At 38.9% G+C, this 17,931-nt stretch overlaps 1 protein-coding gene across 1 annotated transcript; it reads right to left on the reverse strand.

Moving 5' to 3' along the window:
* Nucleotides 1–202: 202 nt before the first annotated feature.
* Nucleotides 203–12,888, reverse strand: plekhf1 (pleckstrin homology domain containing, family F (with FYVE domain) member 1). Its single transcript, XM_020511410.2, has 2 exons — nt 12,671–12,888; nt 203–1,032 (listed from the first exon to the last, which is right to left on the reverse strand). The coding sequence occupies exon 2, from the start codon at nt 998–1,000 to the stop codon at nt 203–205; it is 798 nt and encodes a 265-aa protein (XP_020366999.1). The 5' UTR covers nt 1,001–1,032; nt 12,671–12,888.
* Nucleotides 12,889–17,931: the final 5,043 nt, after the last annotated feature.

A 17,931-nucleotide genomic window follows, 5' to 3' on the forward strand; every position in this document is an offset into this window, starting at 1 on the left:
TATGCAATGGCAAATCTGTCAAATCCAGTTTGTATGGAAAACAACAGTAAAGAAAAATGTACACTGCATTGCAAAGCAAAATAAGCATTTTATATTTGTTAGTGTGAAGTAAAATTAGTGTCTCATTTCTCTGAAAATTGCTTGAAAGAGACCTGTTTCACTTCATGATGTAATTGTTGAGTTAGTTCACTTGTGTATATGACTAAGTGTGGAAAGAGGACCAAGAGAGATCTGTTGAAAATAATGGATCCTGTCCCAGGTCTTGCTTCTCCTCATCACTGGATTTGTCATCATCTTCATCATCATTCAGATCAGTGATCTCATCTGCTTTTCGGTCTAATGTTGAGATTTTACCCTTCTCTTCCATCAATTTATTGTAACATAATGTGCATACCCTTAAAGGCTTTGATGACAGCTTAGGCATAAGAAACTTGTGCTTTGAACAAGAATAACACACCACAAAGCCACAGTTCCGACAGTGATGCCTGCGAATTAAAGTGTTGAACTTCTTTTGAGTGCACCGCATGCAGATTTCTGTCATCTTGTCTGGTATCCAAGGGGCTGCATGTTCAGTAGGTGGTGCCTTTCCTGTCTTTTCCAGCAGTTTTTTAACACAATTGTTAATATGCTTTATCCAGTCTTCTTTTTCAGACCGGGTTGCAGCACACACTATGAATGATTTTCGTGAGGTTTTTATCATCCATTGATTTTTCAGACTGTCATTATCTGCAAGATCTTCAACATTGACATCCTCCAATGGTATTATCTGTTGACTGGTGTACTTTTTCTTGTGGATGATAATACTTCCATATACCAGGATGTCATTAAATAGGAAAAACATCCGGGGTTTTGGCTTCTTGCGACAGACTTTTGTCAATAATCCTTCACCTACAAGTACTCGCCCATGCATGACCAGAGGCTGACCTGTTGCTCCAAAGCAATTTTCGACTGCAACTATCCGTTGTGTATTGATCTCTGTGTTCATTAGGTGGTCCACCATCCTGCTCACCGATCCTTCTGTCAAAGTTCTTCCTATCGTTTAAGAAAGGGAGTAGGGTGATTAGTCCTTAATTAATTTTGCAAATTTTATAGGCATAACATTGTATTATGATAATAAAAGGGCTGAACATTTATCCAGCAAGCATTCTGATTGGATTCATTCTGTCAAGTATTTATAAATTTAAAAAACTGGTCTGACACATTAATTGTCTAGTATCAGTAGGCGATGCAAGCCTATTGGTTTTAATCCACTGTTCCTTTCTGTTGAACTATCAAAAATCAACTAGTTCTTTAACTTTTCTTTCACCCAGAATAGTACTTCATCTTCATCTGGTTACTTTTTGATGGGCTAGCTAGGGTTAACGTCTTGATATGTGAGCTAAATCATTTCCTGACACTTTAGTCCTAGTGTACTAAGTCCCTTCATAAACATTTTCTATAAATGCCAAGAGATCATTGCTGCATTTTGGAAAAATACACTGTTTAGTTCAAAATGTGTTGAGAATATAAATGTTTTGAATTCGATGTTGAACTGTTCGAATCATTCAGTATACAAAATAGTTAACTTTATATTTTTTCCTTAGAAGTTTTCTCTTTGGCTTAGGGAAATTGCATAAGTTATGAGAGTTTCAAACATAGTCATTAATAATCAGGACAAGAACATTGGGTATTCAAAAGTAATCACTTCATACAGTAGATTTAATACAGATTATTATTTGCAAAGTTCAATTGGTAGCATTATTTAAGTAACGTCTGAATGATACTTCAGTGTAAAATATATTTTCTTTGATCTTGAAAAATTCATACAGTGTTATCTTCATTTACACTCCTGCACATTCTTATTCTTTCGGTAAATGTGTTATTACTGACACTTATCCAATCCCTACAGTGCTCCCTCTAAGTGTCTCAATTATTGAGTCCATCTTTGTCAGACTTTCCATCTTTGAGTGTCTGACTCTGTCCGTGCATCCTTTCTAACTTTCCTCTCTTACCAGCACTTGACACTATTCCTGTATCTCAGAAAATGTCCTAATACCAGATCTTGTCTTGTTGTTCTCTATCATTGTATTGCTGAAAACTTTGCATTAATCTCTAGATTTCCATTCATTTCGCACAAAACTGCTTTAAACTCTTTTATTCAACCTCAGATCACACTGCTCTTTGACTTTATTTAAACTAGTTTCCATGTATACAACACACATATTTTGTTAATTTATTAGTCGTCACACACTCCAGTGCCTCTTCTCCCATTTTTTTGCCTGCCAGTGATCTATTTGCAAATGTGTTGTTCTCTCTTACTGTAGATTAGTGACCCCTTGCAATACAGCTTTCACCAATTGGTAATTTTAATTAATTCTTCCGTAAATGCTGTTCTTTGATCAGCAGCCAGATACATAATTCAACAGTGAGTGACATAGCATCTAAGCAAGTTCCAAGTAAATTTAATATTGTGACATGCTGAGATTTAAGAAAGAAAGAAGTTACATTTGTATAACACTGTTCATGACCTCACGGTTTACCAAATCACACTGGCTGGATTACTTTCTGAAATTTAGTTGTTACTGGACAGTAGGAAATGTGGCTGTCAATTTGGCTGCAGTAAAAGTGTATAAACAATGTGATCATGAACAGATCATGTGTTATATTGATAATGGCTGTGCGATAACTACTAGTCAGAACTCTCCTGCTCTTCTTCAAAAGGTGCGGTATCAGTTTTTTTGTGATCATTTGTTCAAGAGATGGCATTCCACTTAAATTTGGCTCTTCAACACTCTCTCAGTACTAAAGTGCTAGTCCAGTTTATGAACTCAAGTCCTTGACTCAAAGGTAAGAGTCACAGCCTTGAGCCACAGCTGGTGCCTGACTGATAATGGAAAATTAATTGCTTGCAGAGTTATTGAGCTGTGGAATGCAATTTTGCTTATCTGACAACTGTTAATGTTTGCATATTTTGTGGGAGTGCACATGAACAATTCATGCCATCGCTTAAAGATTGCGTGCACAATAAAAACAATGCTTAAAGCAGAAATTGTTTTCATCGCAGTATCAACTGTGTAAAATAGCACTCGTTATGTCCTGACCTACTTTTTAAAAGAGAACCTCACAATTGCTTTTAAAAATGTTAAGGAAAAATCAAATCCAGCCCTTGACACATTAGTTGACTCCTGCCTGGGCATCAACAGGTCACAACTGTAACCAACATCATCATTATCCAAGGGAGAGAAAAAAATGGCCTTGGGTTTGCTTCATTGCTAACTAGAGTTGTGACCAGACCCTGGACAAGGTTCCACAATCCATCACAGTTCTAGACAGATATCCCAAGCTCCTAGGTAATTGGGGATGAACTGACTCCTTTTTATTCACACACCTTCCCATTTAGAATGAGGTTAATTTAAGAAGGACCCATCCTTTGTAACATGACTTTTTCCAGGAAAAATATATGTTTTGAAAGGAGAAAATTTAACAAGGCTTTCTTGAGTTAACAAAAGACTGAGATCATAAGTTACTAAACATAAAAAATATGCAACACACATATACACAGATTAGGAATAGAATATGAGTTCACAAAAAGATAAAAGTTAAAAAATATATAATTCAGTCTCCTTGGACCATTCACAAAGAGTAGATAGTGGAGCGGCATTAGTTGAACATCTGATCTTGGGATTTTTTAACTTATGCAGGTTATTTTAATATCTCTTTGACCTATCTTGTTTCAATTATGGTGGGCTGTCAATCCACAAGGTGAGGGGATCTTCCTTGTCCTGATACTTTCTGATTGACTTGGAGACTAGTTGGCTTCTAGCACACAGAATGTGGGAACCCTTTTACCTGCAATGTGGTGGGGGGGTGGTTTGGGTTTCGTCAACTGTGACTTACACGGCACACTACACTTGAACCCAACCTAGTAGACCTAAATACCTGAGTTCACTGATATAACATAATGTGGAGCTGGAGGAACACAGCAGGCCAGGCAGCATCACAGGAGCAGGAAAGCTGATGTTTCAGGTCGGGACGCTTCTTCAGAAAAATTTTTCTGAAGAAGGGTCCCAACCTGAAACGTCAGCTTTCCTGCTCCTCTGATGCTGCCTGGCCTGCTGTGTTCCTCCTGCTCCTTACTGTGTTATGTCAGACTCCAGCATTGGCAGTTCTTACGATGTCTACCTGAGTTCACCAACACTTTTGTCCATTAACACACCCAGGCCTGTCAGTTTTTAACTCTTCTTTTTGTATATTCCTGGAAGGGCTAAACATCACAATATGTATAAAAGGTGGCTTTCCATTAAGAGGGGAAAGACAGTAAGCAATCTCATTATCCCTTCCTTATTAGTTTCTCTCTCTGTGCTTGAGGTGTCCTTGACATTCTACAGGTGTGACATTCCATGAGTTCCTGACAGGACCCTGCCAGATAGCATTAAATTTACATCCACAGTTTCTCTTTTGTCCACAGTCGTCCTCTTTCAAAAGACACATTTTGGAACTAAGATTTAAATATGTTCATAGTAAATCAGGGTTGTGATCCATTGTCATGACACTAGTAATGCTTGTTGTAAATGCATAACTGTAATCTCTGAATGAAAAAATCAAGTACATGATCAATGTTCACAATTATTAAAGAACAAATTGATACCCTACGATCAACCTAAACATACACTCATTCTACCAGCAGTGCCCAAAAGCAGCAATATACTATTTCTACAGAACAGCAACTCACCAGTGTTTAGTCAACAACACCTCCCAAGCCTGTGATCTCTACAAGGACAAGGGCAGCAGAAGCTTGGAACACTACCACTTGAAAGTTCCCCCCAATCACATATCATCTTCACTTGGAACAATACAGCTTTCATCATTATGTCAAATCCTGAAACTCCCTTTCTAAACAGAACTGAATATTCCAACAGCAGAAGGAGTGAACTATTCAGGAAGGTGGTTTATCACCCCCTACTCAAGGACAATTAGGGAGAGATAATAAATGCTGGCCTAGACAGTGGCGCCCGCATCTGATGAAAAAATAATTAGAGAACAACATCTAGTGACCATTCATTCACAGTTAAATGTTGCATTTAGAAAGTTGCTGTCTGAGTATCCCTGTGCCTTTGATGCTGCACTGTATCTATCTCACTGAGACACTCACCATTGAAACATGTGAAATATATAACACTGCACACCTTATTCACTTGATATCCACAAAACAGACTGGAAAAAGTTGGTGTTTGCACATTCTCATGTGTAAATATCTAACAGTGTGCCAAGTCTTAATTAAAGCAATCTGTATTTTTCATACTAAAAAAAACTTCTATAAGTGTAGATATTGTAAAATATATGATAGAAAAAAGAACAACTTGCTTTCCATTTTCTATGAATTAACTTTACATGGACAACAATTGAACAACAACAGAAAAATTGTATTAATAAATTAACTTTAACTTAGTGAGAAATTGGAAGGGGCTTTGTGGGTGCACAATCAAACTTTTATAATTCACAAATTGTTAAAACATGTGTTTCCTCTTTTTGTAGAAAAGAAAGTTTTAACTCTTACCTATGGTCCCCGCTGTCAGCTATTACAATTGACTATTTGACTGTTCTAATAAGTACCTCTCACACTTATCATTTTGGCAATAGAGTCGGAAAGGCTTCTAGTTCCTGTAATTCAGCTTTTTGAGAAATAATCAGCAGATCTAACTTTATTATTTTGTGTGTGCCACATGAGCCTGATAACACACTATAATAACTTTGTTCTTGTCAGTTTGCTAAGCTGGTTACTCCAGTTATGGTATGCATACTTTAAGTCAAACCAGTTATGCAAACTTGATGTGCCTTAATTAAGAATCTAACTTTCAGTTTGAACATAGATTCTGATTTCCTGAAGTAATATGATATTTCACCTTGTATATATTACATTGGAGTAATTATTAACATGTAGCAAAATGATTATGATCAGATTAACTCAACATAGCAATTCTAATTTTTAAAAATTTAAGTATGTTCACTTAGTTTAATAGTATCATGTGTTTACTTTATTGCTGTTGGAAATTTCTTGGCAATCTTGATATTTTGTTTGAAATGCTGATGAAATCTTGGGTGGCTACTCACTGATAGTAACTATGTCAAGAATGCATTCCCTCCTTACTGGGGAAAAACAGAGGCAGGTTTAACTCCTCATACTGTTACATGAGATTGGCCAATTTGGAATGGATTAGGAATGAAACCTGAAATTTTCTTGGTCTGTCCATCGCAGCGCACAATATTTGCACATTTACCTACTGCGTAATTCACATGCTTTGGATGCTAAGTTAACCTTTACTATGGAGATTGAGTTAATAGAATCCCATTAAAGTCTGGGTGTATTCACCTAATAATGATTCAAAGTAATTTTACCAACTGACCCAGATGGATGTGTAGCCACAAGTATGCAAATTAAGAAATACATTTGAATCTAGTAATTATATGCTGCTCCAACATCTTACAAAGCAATCCAAAGTAAAACAAAAAACAAGGATCTTGCACTAACTTTTGAATATCACACCTAATTTAACTGGAGTATGCAATTAAGGCTGTGTCTGTGAGTAGGAGGAACTAAATGATAAAGAATCATTAATCTTGGGCTCACTAGGAAGTTGTACTCAAAGGCAGGCAAATTGAAGGATGGTTTTAAAGGATGAGAGAGCATTGATGTGGCACAGATATTTAGGAATGGAATTCTGGATCCTTGTGCCTCAATAGTTGAAGATGTGTTTGGTTGAAGCAAGTTGGATAAGAAAGACGTAAAAATACAAAAATACATTTTGGCAGAACAAACAGGGGCAGGACTTATACAATTAATGGTAGAGTCTTGGGTAGTATTATAGAACAGAGGGACCTAGGGGTTCAGATACATAATTCTTTGAAGATTGCGAGACATATAGACATGGTGGCCAAAAAGACATTTAGCATGCTTGCCCTCAGTGCTCAGTCCTTTAATTATAGGAGTTGGTAAGTCATGTTGAGATTGTACAGGACATTGGTGAGGCCTCTTCTGGAGTACTGTGTCCAGTTCTGGTTGCACTGTTATAGGAAGAACATTATTAAGCTAGAGAGGGCTCCAAAGAGATTTACCAGGATGTTGCTGGGTATGGAAGGTTTGAGTTATAAGGAAAGGCTGAATAGGCTGGGACTTTTTCCACTGGAGCATAGAAGGTTGAGAAGTGCCTTTAATTAAGGTTTAGAAAATCATGAGGGGTATATAAAGGGTTAATGGTAGGTGCCCTTTCCCTAGGATGGGGGATTTCAAGACAAGCAGCACAGTTGTAAAGGTGAGAGGAGACAGATTTAAAAAAGACATGGCGGCAAATTTTATACACAGAAGGTGGTTCGCGTGTGGAATGAACTTCCTGAAGTGGTGGATGTGGGTACAATAACCATTACAACATGTAAAAGACATTTGGATAAGTACATGAATAGGAAAGGTTTGGAGGGAAATGGGCCAGGAGCAGGCAAGTGGGACTGCTTTAGTTCGTACAATGTTCAGCATGGACTGGTTGGGCCGAAGGGTCTGTTTCTATGACTCTTGTCAAAGGATTCTTGAACTAAAGAAGATATAAGATGTTGGAAAGGGCAAGACCATGGAGCAATTCGAACAAAAGACGGAAACGTTTGTTTGTAATTGATAGAAAGGCAACACAATTAGGATGGGATAGTAAGAACTGCCGATGCTTGAGTCTGAGATAACACAATGTGGAGATGGAGGAACACAGCAGGCTAGGCAGCATCAGAAGAGCAGAAAAGCTGACATTTCAGATCAGAACCCTTCTTCAGAAATATTTTTTGAAGGAAATCTGAGAATGGTAAGCAGATCAGGCACCATCTTGGGAGAATGAAAGCAAATTTTCTGAAGAAGGGTCCCGACCCAAAATGCCAACTTTCCTGCTCCTCTGATGCTGCCTGGCCTGCTGTGTTCCTCCAGCTCCACACTGTGTTACAATTAGGATGGGGACCAGAGACAATTACATTTGTCATTTCAACACTTAAATAGGGGAAATCGTAACTAATTGAAGTTGGCCGAGCTGCCTGACAGTCTAGAGACAGTGAAGCTGGTGGTGAGATAAAGTTGTTGGAGAGGTGGAGCATTGAGTAGGTGAACAGGAAATTGAGAAATCTGGGTTAGAAGAAACCACATCTGGTAACAAATGGTTTAAGGAGGATCTTATAGGAGTGAAGGAGATTGTTTGTTATGCTGGTATCAAATGTTTCTTTGTGGGGCCTGGACAGGTAATCCAATTCATCTGATTCAACAAATAAAAAAGGAACAAAGCTCAAGTAAAGCTTGAACTAAGTTTGTGACTTGACCCTGATCCTCTTCCCACTGTGTTGGTCTAGCAGGAAAATTACAATAGTTTCTCTTCATGGCCACCTGTTAAAATGAGTCAGGCCCTAGTCTGTATTGTGAAAACAGGACTTCACTGGATTTCGGCAAATAGCAGAACCAGCTGTGGCAAACACGCTGTAATAAAGTATGGCTTAATTGATGAGGACATTGGTAGATAAGACAGTTGGCTGATTTTAATTAAAATAAAAATAGCAAATACTGATCAGGCACCATCTGGGGAGAAAGAAATGGAGTTAACAATGATCTTTCATTAGAATTGAAAAAAGTTAAAGGTATGATAGGTTTAAGGCAAATACAAAGGCAGGGAAAGCAGGGAAGAGAGGCAACATGACTGTATAATTATATATTTCTAAAGAATGTCTTTGAAATGAGCAAAGGTGCTTACAAAATGAGTTCCAAAGATGACATGATTTCTCTTGTTGTTTTAGAGCAGCCAAGATAAGATAGACTAAGTGTCAATCACAAAGGGTCATGGACAATTCAAGGAATTTCAAGATGTCCATTGAAACTTCAAGAGGTACGAAGAATCAGAGACTAGCATTGTATTGTACAAAAGATTGGAAAGACAGCACAAGGTAGTTCAAGGTAAGGGAGTTCCAGCATCATTGACTTTGCTCGGTAGAACACTGATTAATGAAGTTTAATGTTTGCATCCATTTTGCTGGACTGTGATCAAAACCTTTCTGAAGGAGTCATTACGCCTGCAGTCACCAATTCCAACTCAACAGTATTTGAGAGTTGGGTTTTCTCTCTTTCTGCAGGATCTACATAGAGAATGCACCCAGAAAACCTCTCTACACTGCTGAAAAGAACTCCAAGTAGTTTTCAAGTATCGTGCCAGAAAAACCAATGAAAGCAGGATTTTCCTCACTCAAGGAGCCTGAAGCTACTCTATCAACTGAGACTCCCTTTAAAAGCAAAACAAGAAAACTCCAACTACTTCACCACAGAAGCTGTTGAATCTGACTTCAGGTTTTCAACCCCTTCACTTCAAACAAATTGAGCCTGAAATGATACTAGTGACAGATCTTATATTTGTCTTCTTATGTAACTCTTTTTAAATCTATGTTTCTGCATTTTAGGAAATAACTATCACTTTTTTACTTAACTAACTGTTTAACTTGTTTGAAGCTGTGCTGCTAGTCATTTTTAAAATTGAAAGATTTGTAAGCAAAAAGTCATCTATAAATGATCTATTCAAATTCACAGTTCACAGACCACTCTGAGGACAAACCTGGTGTAGTCCTGATAGAGGAAAAAACAAAAGTGAAGTCTGTGATGGAGTGGAAGACAAATAAATGACAAAAATGGTGCAAGGCACAAGTCTCTCCCTATTTAATTCAGAAACCCTCTCTCCCTATTTATTTCAGAACCCCCTTCCTCTCCCCCATTTCTGAAGAAGGGTCTAGGCCCGAAACATCTTAAAACAAAAAATGGTCGAGAATGCCCTCGACCGTGTCTCCGCATTTCCTGCAAATCATGCCTCACACCTCCTCCCCGCAATAACAACCAAAACAGAATCCCCCTCGTCCTCACTTACCACCCCACCAACCTCCGGATCCAATGCATCATCCTCTGACACTTCCGCCATCTGCAATCTGACCCCACCACCAAAGACATTTGTCCCTCCCCACCCTTATCTGCGTTCCAGAGGGTCCACTCTCTCTGGGACTCCCTTGTTCGCTCCACACTCCCCTCCAGCCCCACCACACCCGGCACTTTTCCCTGCAACCGCAGGAAGTGCTACACCTGCCTGTACACCTCCCCTCTCAGCCCCATCCCAGGCCCCAAGAAGACTTTCCACGTCAAACAGATGTTCACCTGCACATCTGCTAATGTGGTATACTGCATCCGCTGTTCCTGTTGTGGCCTCCTCTACATCGGGGAAACCAAGCGGAGGCTTGGGGACCGCTTTGCGGAACACCTACGCTCGGTTCGCATTAAACAACTGCACCTCCCAGTTGCGAACCATTTCAACTCCCCCTCCCATTCCTCAGACGACATGTCCATCCTGGGCCTCCTGCAGTGCCACAACGATGCCACCCGTAGGTTGCAGGAATAGCACCTCATATTTTGCTTGGGAACCCTGCAGCGCAATAGTATCAATGTGGACTTCACAAGCTTCAAAATCTCCCCTCCCCCTACCACATCCCAAAACCAGCCCAGCTTGTCCCCGCCTCCCTAACCTGTCCTTCCTCCCACCTATGCCCTCCTCCCACCTCAAGCCCCACCCCTATCTCCTACCTACAAGCCTCATCCCACCCCCTTGACCTGTCCGTCCTCCCTGGACTGACCTATCTCCTCCCTAACTCCCAACCTACACTCACGCCTCTTTGACCTGTCTGTCTCCTCTCCACCTATCTTCTCCTCTATCCATCTTCTATCCGCCTCCCCCTCTCTCCCTATTTATTTCAGAACCCCCTTCCCCTCCCCCATTTCTGAAGAAGGGTCTAGACCCGAAATGTCTTAAAAGCTTTCCTGCTCCTCTGATGCTGCTTGGCCTGCTGTGTTCATCCAGCTCTACACCTTGTTATCTTATAAACAAACAGAAGGTAGTTTTAAGGAGGGTGTGCATGGAAATGCAAATGATTCTGAAATTTCTTTGATAATTAAAATTAAAGCACTTCTAACCTTGCAATTAGCACACAATTTTCTGATTTATTTCTGTAACTACTATCTGTATTCATTTTGTAACCCTTAAAGTGTACATTTCCTTAGGGCGTATCCCACTCCTCTGCTATAACGCTGGCTCAGTGCTGGAAGAATAACACCAAGTTCATAATGCACACAGTTATTAATGTGAAAGTTGGTTAGCAAGTCCAGAGGTTGAGAAGTATGTGGTAAGGATATTTAAAGAATTTGCTGGATTTTATAATTAATTCCCCACTAAACTCACCACAGAAACCTAACAGCATAAATATCCTTTAAACAATAAAGTAATTGCTAACGTATTGTCAAACACCTTTTTCAGCCCTCTTGCATCTGATTCCTCCATGTCATAAATTCTTCTTTGTGCTTTTAGCAAATTGAAATGTTTGCTTTATTTTTTCTTACTTTATGTTTGTTTCTTTTCTCAATCTTAATCTAACTTTCAACCCCTCTATTACTGTACCTGACCTGGCTTTAATTCACACGCCTATTCTGCCAGTCATTATTCTTTCTTCTGATATTGAATATGAATCAGGAGGTAGAATGAAGGTGTGATCATTTCCCAGGTCAGCTGCACTGTCACCCTCACTGCACCATTATCAGCAGTTACAGCAGAATAATATTTGAGCTTAAGAGTGTAGGAAAATGGCTATGAGCAAATACCACAATAGATTCACTTTAACAACATCATAAAATCATGGCCATCTGGCTCCTCCTAGCTCTTGGAAGGAGAAACTCACTGAATTTCACTCCATAAACTTTTTCTGTCACCTGCAAATATTTTCTCTTTAGGTGATTACTCAATTCCTTCTAGAAAGTTAGGACGAGATCCAACTCTACCACAATGTCAGGCAATGTATTTTAAATTCCAGCCATTCCCTGTGTAAAAAGGCTTTTCCTCATGAGTGTTGGTTCCTTTCCTAACCCCCTTAATCGGTGTTCTCAATTCTTGACGTCTGCCAACGGGAAGTTTCTTTCTATCTCTCTGCATATCCACCTCCACCAAATCCCCTCTCAAAAACTTATCCTTTCTATGGAATCCCAGGTTCAACAATCTATTGGTGTAGTTTAAGTTCCTCATCGCTGGGCACATTCCCATAAATTTTTTCTGCAGCCTCTTTAAGGCTGTAATATCTTTACGAAAGTGCAGAGCCCATATTTGAACAATACTCCATTACTTTGTCCCCTTATAGCTAATCCTTTTAAATGAAAATCAATTCAGCTATTGGAAGAATAGCTCTGCTATTATGTTTTAAACAAAATAATCTCTAGTTCTGCATTCAAAGTATTTTCCTACACCACACAAAAACATTTAACCAAGACACTTCTTTGTAGATACTTACAAGACACGGCAATCAATCTTCTTTTCTAGTGTTCTTTTATTTGATGTGAAAAAGACTTAGGACATCCAGGCTGATCTTTAGTTCTGCACTGCAATGTTTGTTCAAAGGGCATTGTTATTTTTAATGTGCCAGGGCTATTTCTCTTTCAGATAATTTTAATGCATTAGAGTCAAACATTCTATTAATGCTGGCTCAGTCAAGCCTTTAAACTATGTAGGGCTTAGCCAGTAACCGAACTGAAATATTGAACGACTGTCTAATTTTAGCACTATTCAGTTAACACAACTTGAACTAAAATATATTGAAAAGCACGCACCTGTTTTCTGTTGAAAGAATCCTGACAGTTGCTGATATTGCTCTTGATACCACTCCAAACAGCGTTATGGTCAATTTGAGTAAGGTTTGAGTTACTGGTGTATTTTTGTTAAAGTGCTTCCGGTAGGAAGGAAGGAAGTACAAAACTGGATTTATATTTTATTACCTAGCCCTACTCTCTCTTCCTCTTGCTTGTTGGTTAAATCCACAGAGTTGTAGAGAACAGTAAATGTTGATTTCATTTGCCGAGTACAGTTCATCTGGGATTCTGCCAGGATCATGAAAGCACATCTTCAGTGACTTGATTTGATTTATTACCTTCATGTATACTGAGATACAGTGAAAGTATTATCTCATGTGCTTTATAGACATGAGATTTGAAATGAAGTTGACTGTACCTTTAAAAAAAGAACTAAGGCACATTAAAGGTTAAATGCTGAAAAAAAATCACAGTTGTATTTCCAAAACAGCTAAAATTTCCTACTGTTCTTCCCAAAGTCTCCTTTACATGGCCCAAGTTTCAAAATCACTGTACATGTAATGGTTCCTCCCCAAAATCAGTCAAAGTCCAAAGCTGTGAGCAGGATTTATTTATGTTGATTGAGATAACAACAAAAATGAAATATTCTAATTCTAAATATAATGTCAAAACATTGAGTTTTAACTGACTAATATCTACAGGCATATCACAGATACCTGAGTGAAAAACAAATTTGAAGTGAACAATTTGCATGGGTTTAAGATTCAATTTCATTTGCTGATTTTCAGCATTTCAAAAGTTAAAATTCAGAAAGTAAGGCCTCGAACTATAGATAAGCACAAATCACTGACTTACCCTGTGGTCATTGTGACATTACAATAATTAAGCATTCAAGTTTAGAAGAAAAACATTTCCTGAGGAAATCTCAACAACAGATGGTTAAAAGCTCCAGTAGGCCGACTGGCACCTCATTGAAGGCCACACCATATTTTTAAAAGTTAAATTTATAATCAAAGCCCAACTATGGTAAAATGTGTGGGGATAAAAGCCACATTCCCTCAAATTATTTTGATGTTCTGGTCTAAAATGACAGTTACATCTCTAGTTTTCTCAGACTGTGAAAAAGTAGAAAATAGACCAAATACCATTAAGGAAGACAAAACAGAAGTAAAAATGTCAAGAAAAATGAAAGACTGAGAGACGACCTAAATGGAAGGCCGACTATACTGTAGTCTTATTATGATTATAATTTTATGATGGCTTTAATAGTCATGTTGTACTTGTAAAAATAAAAAGGAGATGTAATTGCACTCCTATTTATTTCTCTCAAAAATCAAGTTTTAAATGGTTTTCAGCAGATGCCATGTTCCCTATCATTTGCTATCATAATATCTTGTTCATTCATGTTGCTGGAGTTAGTTTATTGTAGAACAACTCAACCAAACTAAACCCAGTTTTATTTCTTCAATCTGTGATAGCCAACAGGTTCACCACCAATTTTTAGTAACACTAAATGCCAAATTTTTGGTCACAAACTGGGAAAACAGAGTTGAGATGAATTTCCAACCCCTCTAATTAGACTCAGGAGAATGTCTCCCAAATCTTTGCATTTTCTTTTTGGGGTGGAGGTGTTAACAGAGAGTTGGGCCCATTGATCCTGAGAGCATTGGGCAACAGCCACAGCGGTTAAAAAGGCCTGTCTTGGTGCTTGGAGATTTTGTCCCAGCAGTGTAAAATACAACAAAATTAAAGATAGTCTCACCCCATACACTCCCTCAAGCCCCCACAAATTTCCTATGTCACATCCATGTTCTCTTCCAACTCACCATGGCCCCTCATACCCTCCATGCAAACCTATGCCACTCTACTCACCACATGGCTTTTTATATCCTAAGGCAACTTAATACCAATTGATGCTAACACATCCCCCCCATCATCCATGTTCCCTCTAGGCTGCTCAGAGGGTCCGACTTGTTGATTGGCTTGTGGATGCATTGACATCCAGTTCCAGAATCTGTTGCTGCACTTGGACCTCAGATATCTATGCAGCAAAAGGAAGAATTAAAGGGAACATAACCTTTCACTCTTTGCCCTTATACCCTCCGTACTAATTCACCCAGTATCCATCCTGGGCAGACCTCAGGAATCATGATGAGTTAAAGGTTTAAGTGTCCATTGAAGACTTTATTAAACTAAAACTGTCACTGATTCAATACCTATTCGATATGTTTACACTCCTCCAATTATTTAATCCCTTATGAAACCAACTGTTTCCTTCAAGTCCTTAATCATTTATGAAAATGCACATTTTTGTTCACAGCCAGATAGCAAATACTTGGAACTGTCAATCAACCTACAAACCTACAACCTTACCCGCCTCTGTGATAATACATTATTCCTATAATGACAGCCCTTATGTGAACAGCTGCATCAAAATTTTAATGGCAACTGACTTCTTCCAAAGACCTCTGATCTCTGCCAAAAGTGGACCTCTCCAAATGACTCCCATACCTTTAGACCTTTGCTGAAATGTCTAAATCCTAGAAATTACACTTTTCATGTCACTCTACCAAAAACTGTACCCGGTTGTAGGTTTTTACATGTGGAGCTGCTTTTGTGAACCACAAGACACCATTGAAATGTCCTGTGAAAATGGTGGGTGCCAGGTTCAGGGCAATACTTCTGAAATCAGGATTGCAGCAAGAATTTGGCCAAGTCAGAGACCTCTTTCATTCCCATGATGTTCATGGGAATGAAAGAGGTTTCTGACTTGGCCAAATACATCCTAACCTAACTATGGACATTGTAATACCAAGAACTTGGCCTTAGATCTACAAAATTTGGATTTTCAATCACAACTGAGTAATTCTGGTTTGATACATTTTAATCATTCCAACCTGTTATCCATAAGTCAAAGTAAATGGGAGCTTTTAAAACAGGTGGATTAACAATGATCTTAAAATAGCACATCAAATGACACTGTAATGGAGGAGGTCTACCATGATATTTCTCTTAGTTAGCTTGCAGGATACCTCTGATGATGAGCTGTGAAAATGGATCATGCAGACCTGCTGAGCAGAAGTGTTGCATGCATTATTCTCAGCTCCTGAGATCAAACAGACAGTAACTTTATTGGCCATCAATTCCTGATTACAAATCGGAAGAATCACTGTCTCCTTCAGCTTTCAGTTTTTACAACTATATTATTACGAATGCTGAACTTTGCAAAACGCTTATGTTAAAATATATTCTTAATTGAAAGTATAACATATCACTCTGAAAAGGTGCAAGTTGAATTGGTAAACACCCCAGTCTGGAGAAGTGCTTGTGTGACTTCAGGTTTCATTGGTGATGAGCAATGAGAAGGGAAGAGTAACTCATATAGAAACTCACTGAAAAGGATGGGTGATTGAGGACTCTGGGTCTACGCTTGATAGAGTTTAGAAGGATGAGGAGGTATGTCATTGAAACTTACAGAATACTGAGAGGACTGGACAGAGTGGATGAGGAGATATTTCCATGAGTTGGAGACACCAGGACCCGAGGGAACAGACTCAGAGTGAAGGGATGACTCTTTATAAATGAGATGAGCAGGAATTTCTTCAGCCATTGGGGGGTTAATCTGTGGAACTCACTGCCAGGAAGAGCTGTGGAGGCCAAGTCATTGAATGTCTTTTAAGACAGAGATAGATAGGTTTTTAGATTAGTAAAGGGATCAAAGGTTACGGAGACAAGGCAGAAGAACTGGGTTGAGAAACATATCAGCCATGATCGAATGACAAAGCAGACCTGATGGGCTGAATGACCTAATCTTGCTCATATCTTATGGTCTTATGGTTGGGTTGAGGTTTATAGCACCTCTCACAGAACAGACAGAAGTCACTGCTGTGAGGCAGGGACAAGAAAATTGGAATTCTCCAAGCACAGGTCTTCTGTGATGGGGAGTGGAAATAAGATTCTCTGCAGGGTCAAATAGTTTTACTAGTGCTGACTACAACATATGCAGCATTGTTTACAAAAGTCTCTAGAAATCTGGATTGTCAGAATTGTTATGGCCTGAGTGAGAGAGGGAATCAAGGCATACCTTGCTGGTTTTAATTTGATCTGCTGGAAAACTCAGGCAGAGAAGAGCTATTGGTGAAAGGTACTGGAAGCTTATACCTGACGTTGTCCGAGAAACATTCCTCCACCACTCTCTATCTCCTGCTGGGTTTCCTGTCAGTCACCAACCTCCTCCCACCAGGTGAAAGGTTATAGGTGGGTGAGAAGTGACAAGAGCTTGATTGATGTGAGAGCTAGCCATCTGAGGCTTTGCCTGCCACCTTAACTATCTTAACTAGGTAGGGTCCAGGCAGGTAGGGGAAGGGAAATGCAGGTACTGAATTTGGAAGGACCCACATGCTTACAAACGCATCTCGCCAGGGATTGTAACATTCTGTCCTACATTTCTAAAAATTGGATTTTTAACCTAGCAAAAAAGGAAGTTTCCCTGTGTTAACAGTTATCCTGAAATTGAAGTGCTCAGAAGTCCTTAATGTCAAATACTTTGCAGTAAGCATCATCTGGTGCTGATGTTGTCTCCACAGCTATAAGTGTCAGTGTAAAAACATAGAACAAGAACATGGAACATAGAACAGTACAGCACAGTACAGGCCCTTCGGCCCACGATGTTGTACCGACCTATTATCCTACTCTAAGATCAAACTACTCTGCAAGGCCTACATTTTACTATCATCCATGTATCTATCCAAGAGTCGCTTAAATGTCCCTGTAAAGGAGTGATGATAATCACTTTTATATTTAGTTGAACTCGACAAAATTTTTACCAACCAAATATCTGGAAAGCAAAATTGTTTCTCATTTGCAGGCAAAAGGTAGGGCTCTACTCTGCTGTAAAATAGTTCCAACTAACACCATTGCTGATTTCTTTGACTAGTGATAAAACATTATTTTAAACATGTAAAAACTATGAAAGAGGAAAAGAAGGGAAAGTGAGGGATTAAGGAGAGAGAATAAATGAGATAGATCATCTGGGTAAAAGCAGACTTGACCATTTCTGGGCTATAGTATTCTAAGTATTGCCTCAAACAAGAATTTCTTGGCACATATTAATAACTTCAGGAGCAGAGTGTACCATGAAAACGACTCTCCAATTTCACTCAGTTAAACTGCGTATGCACTCTTCAAAGGGCATGGTTTAGTCTAGAAATTTTTTATTCCAATAATGTGGGTTGATGATCAGTTGGTCTGACCTTGCAGAAAAGTGACATTTTCCCTAAATA

This window comes from Rhincodon typus, chromosome 15 (genome assembly GCF_021869965.1).
Source record: "Rhincodon typus isolate 14 chromosome 15, sRhiTyp1.1, whole genome shotgun sequence".
Lineage (NCBI taxonomy): Eukaryota > Metazoa > Chordata > Chondrichthyes > Orectolobiformes > Rhincodontidae > Rhincodon > Rhincodon typus.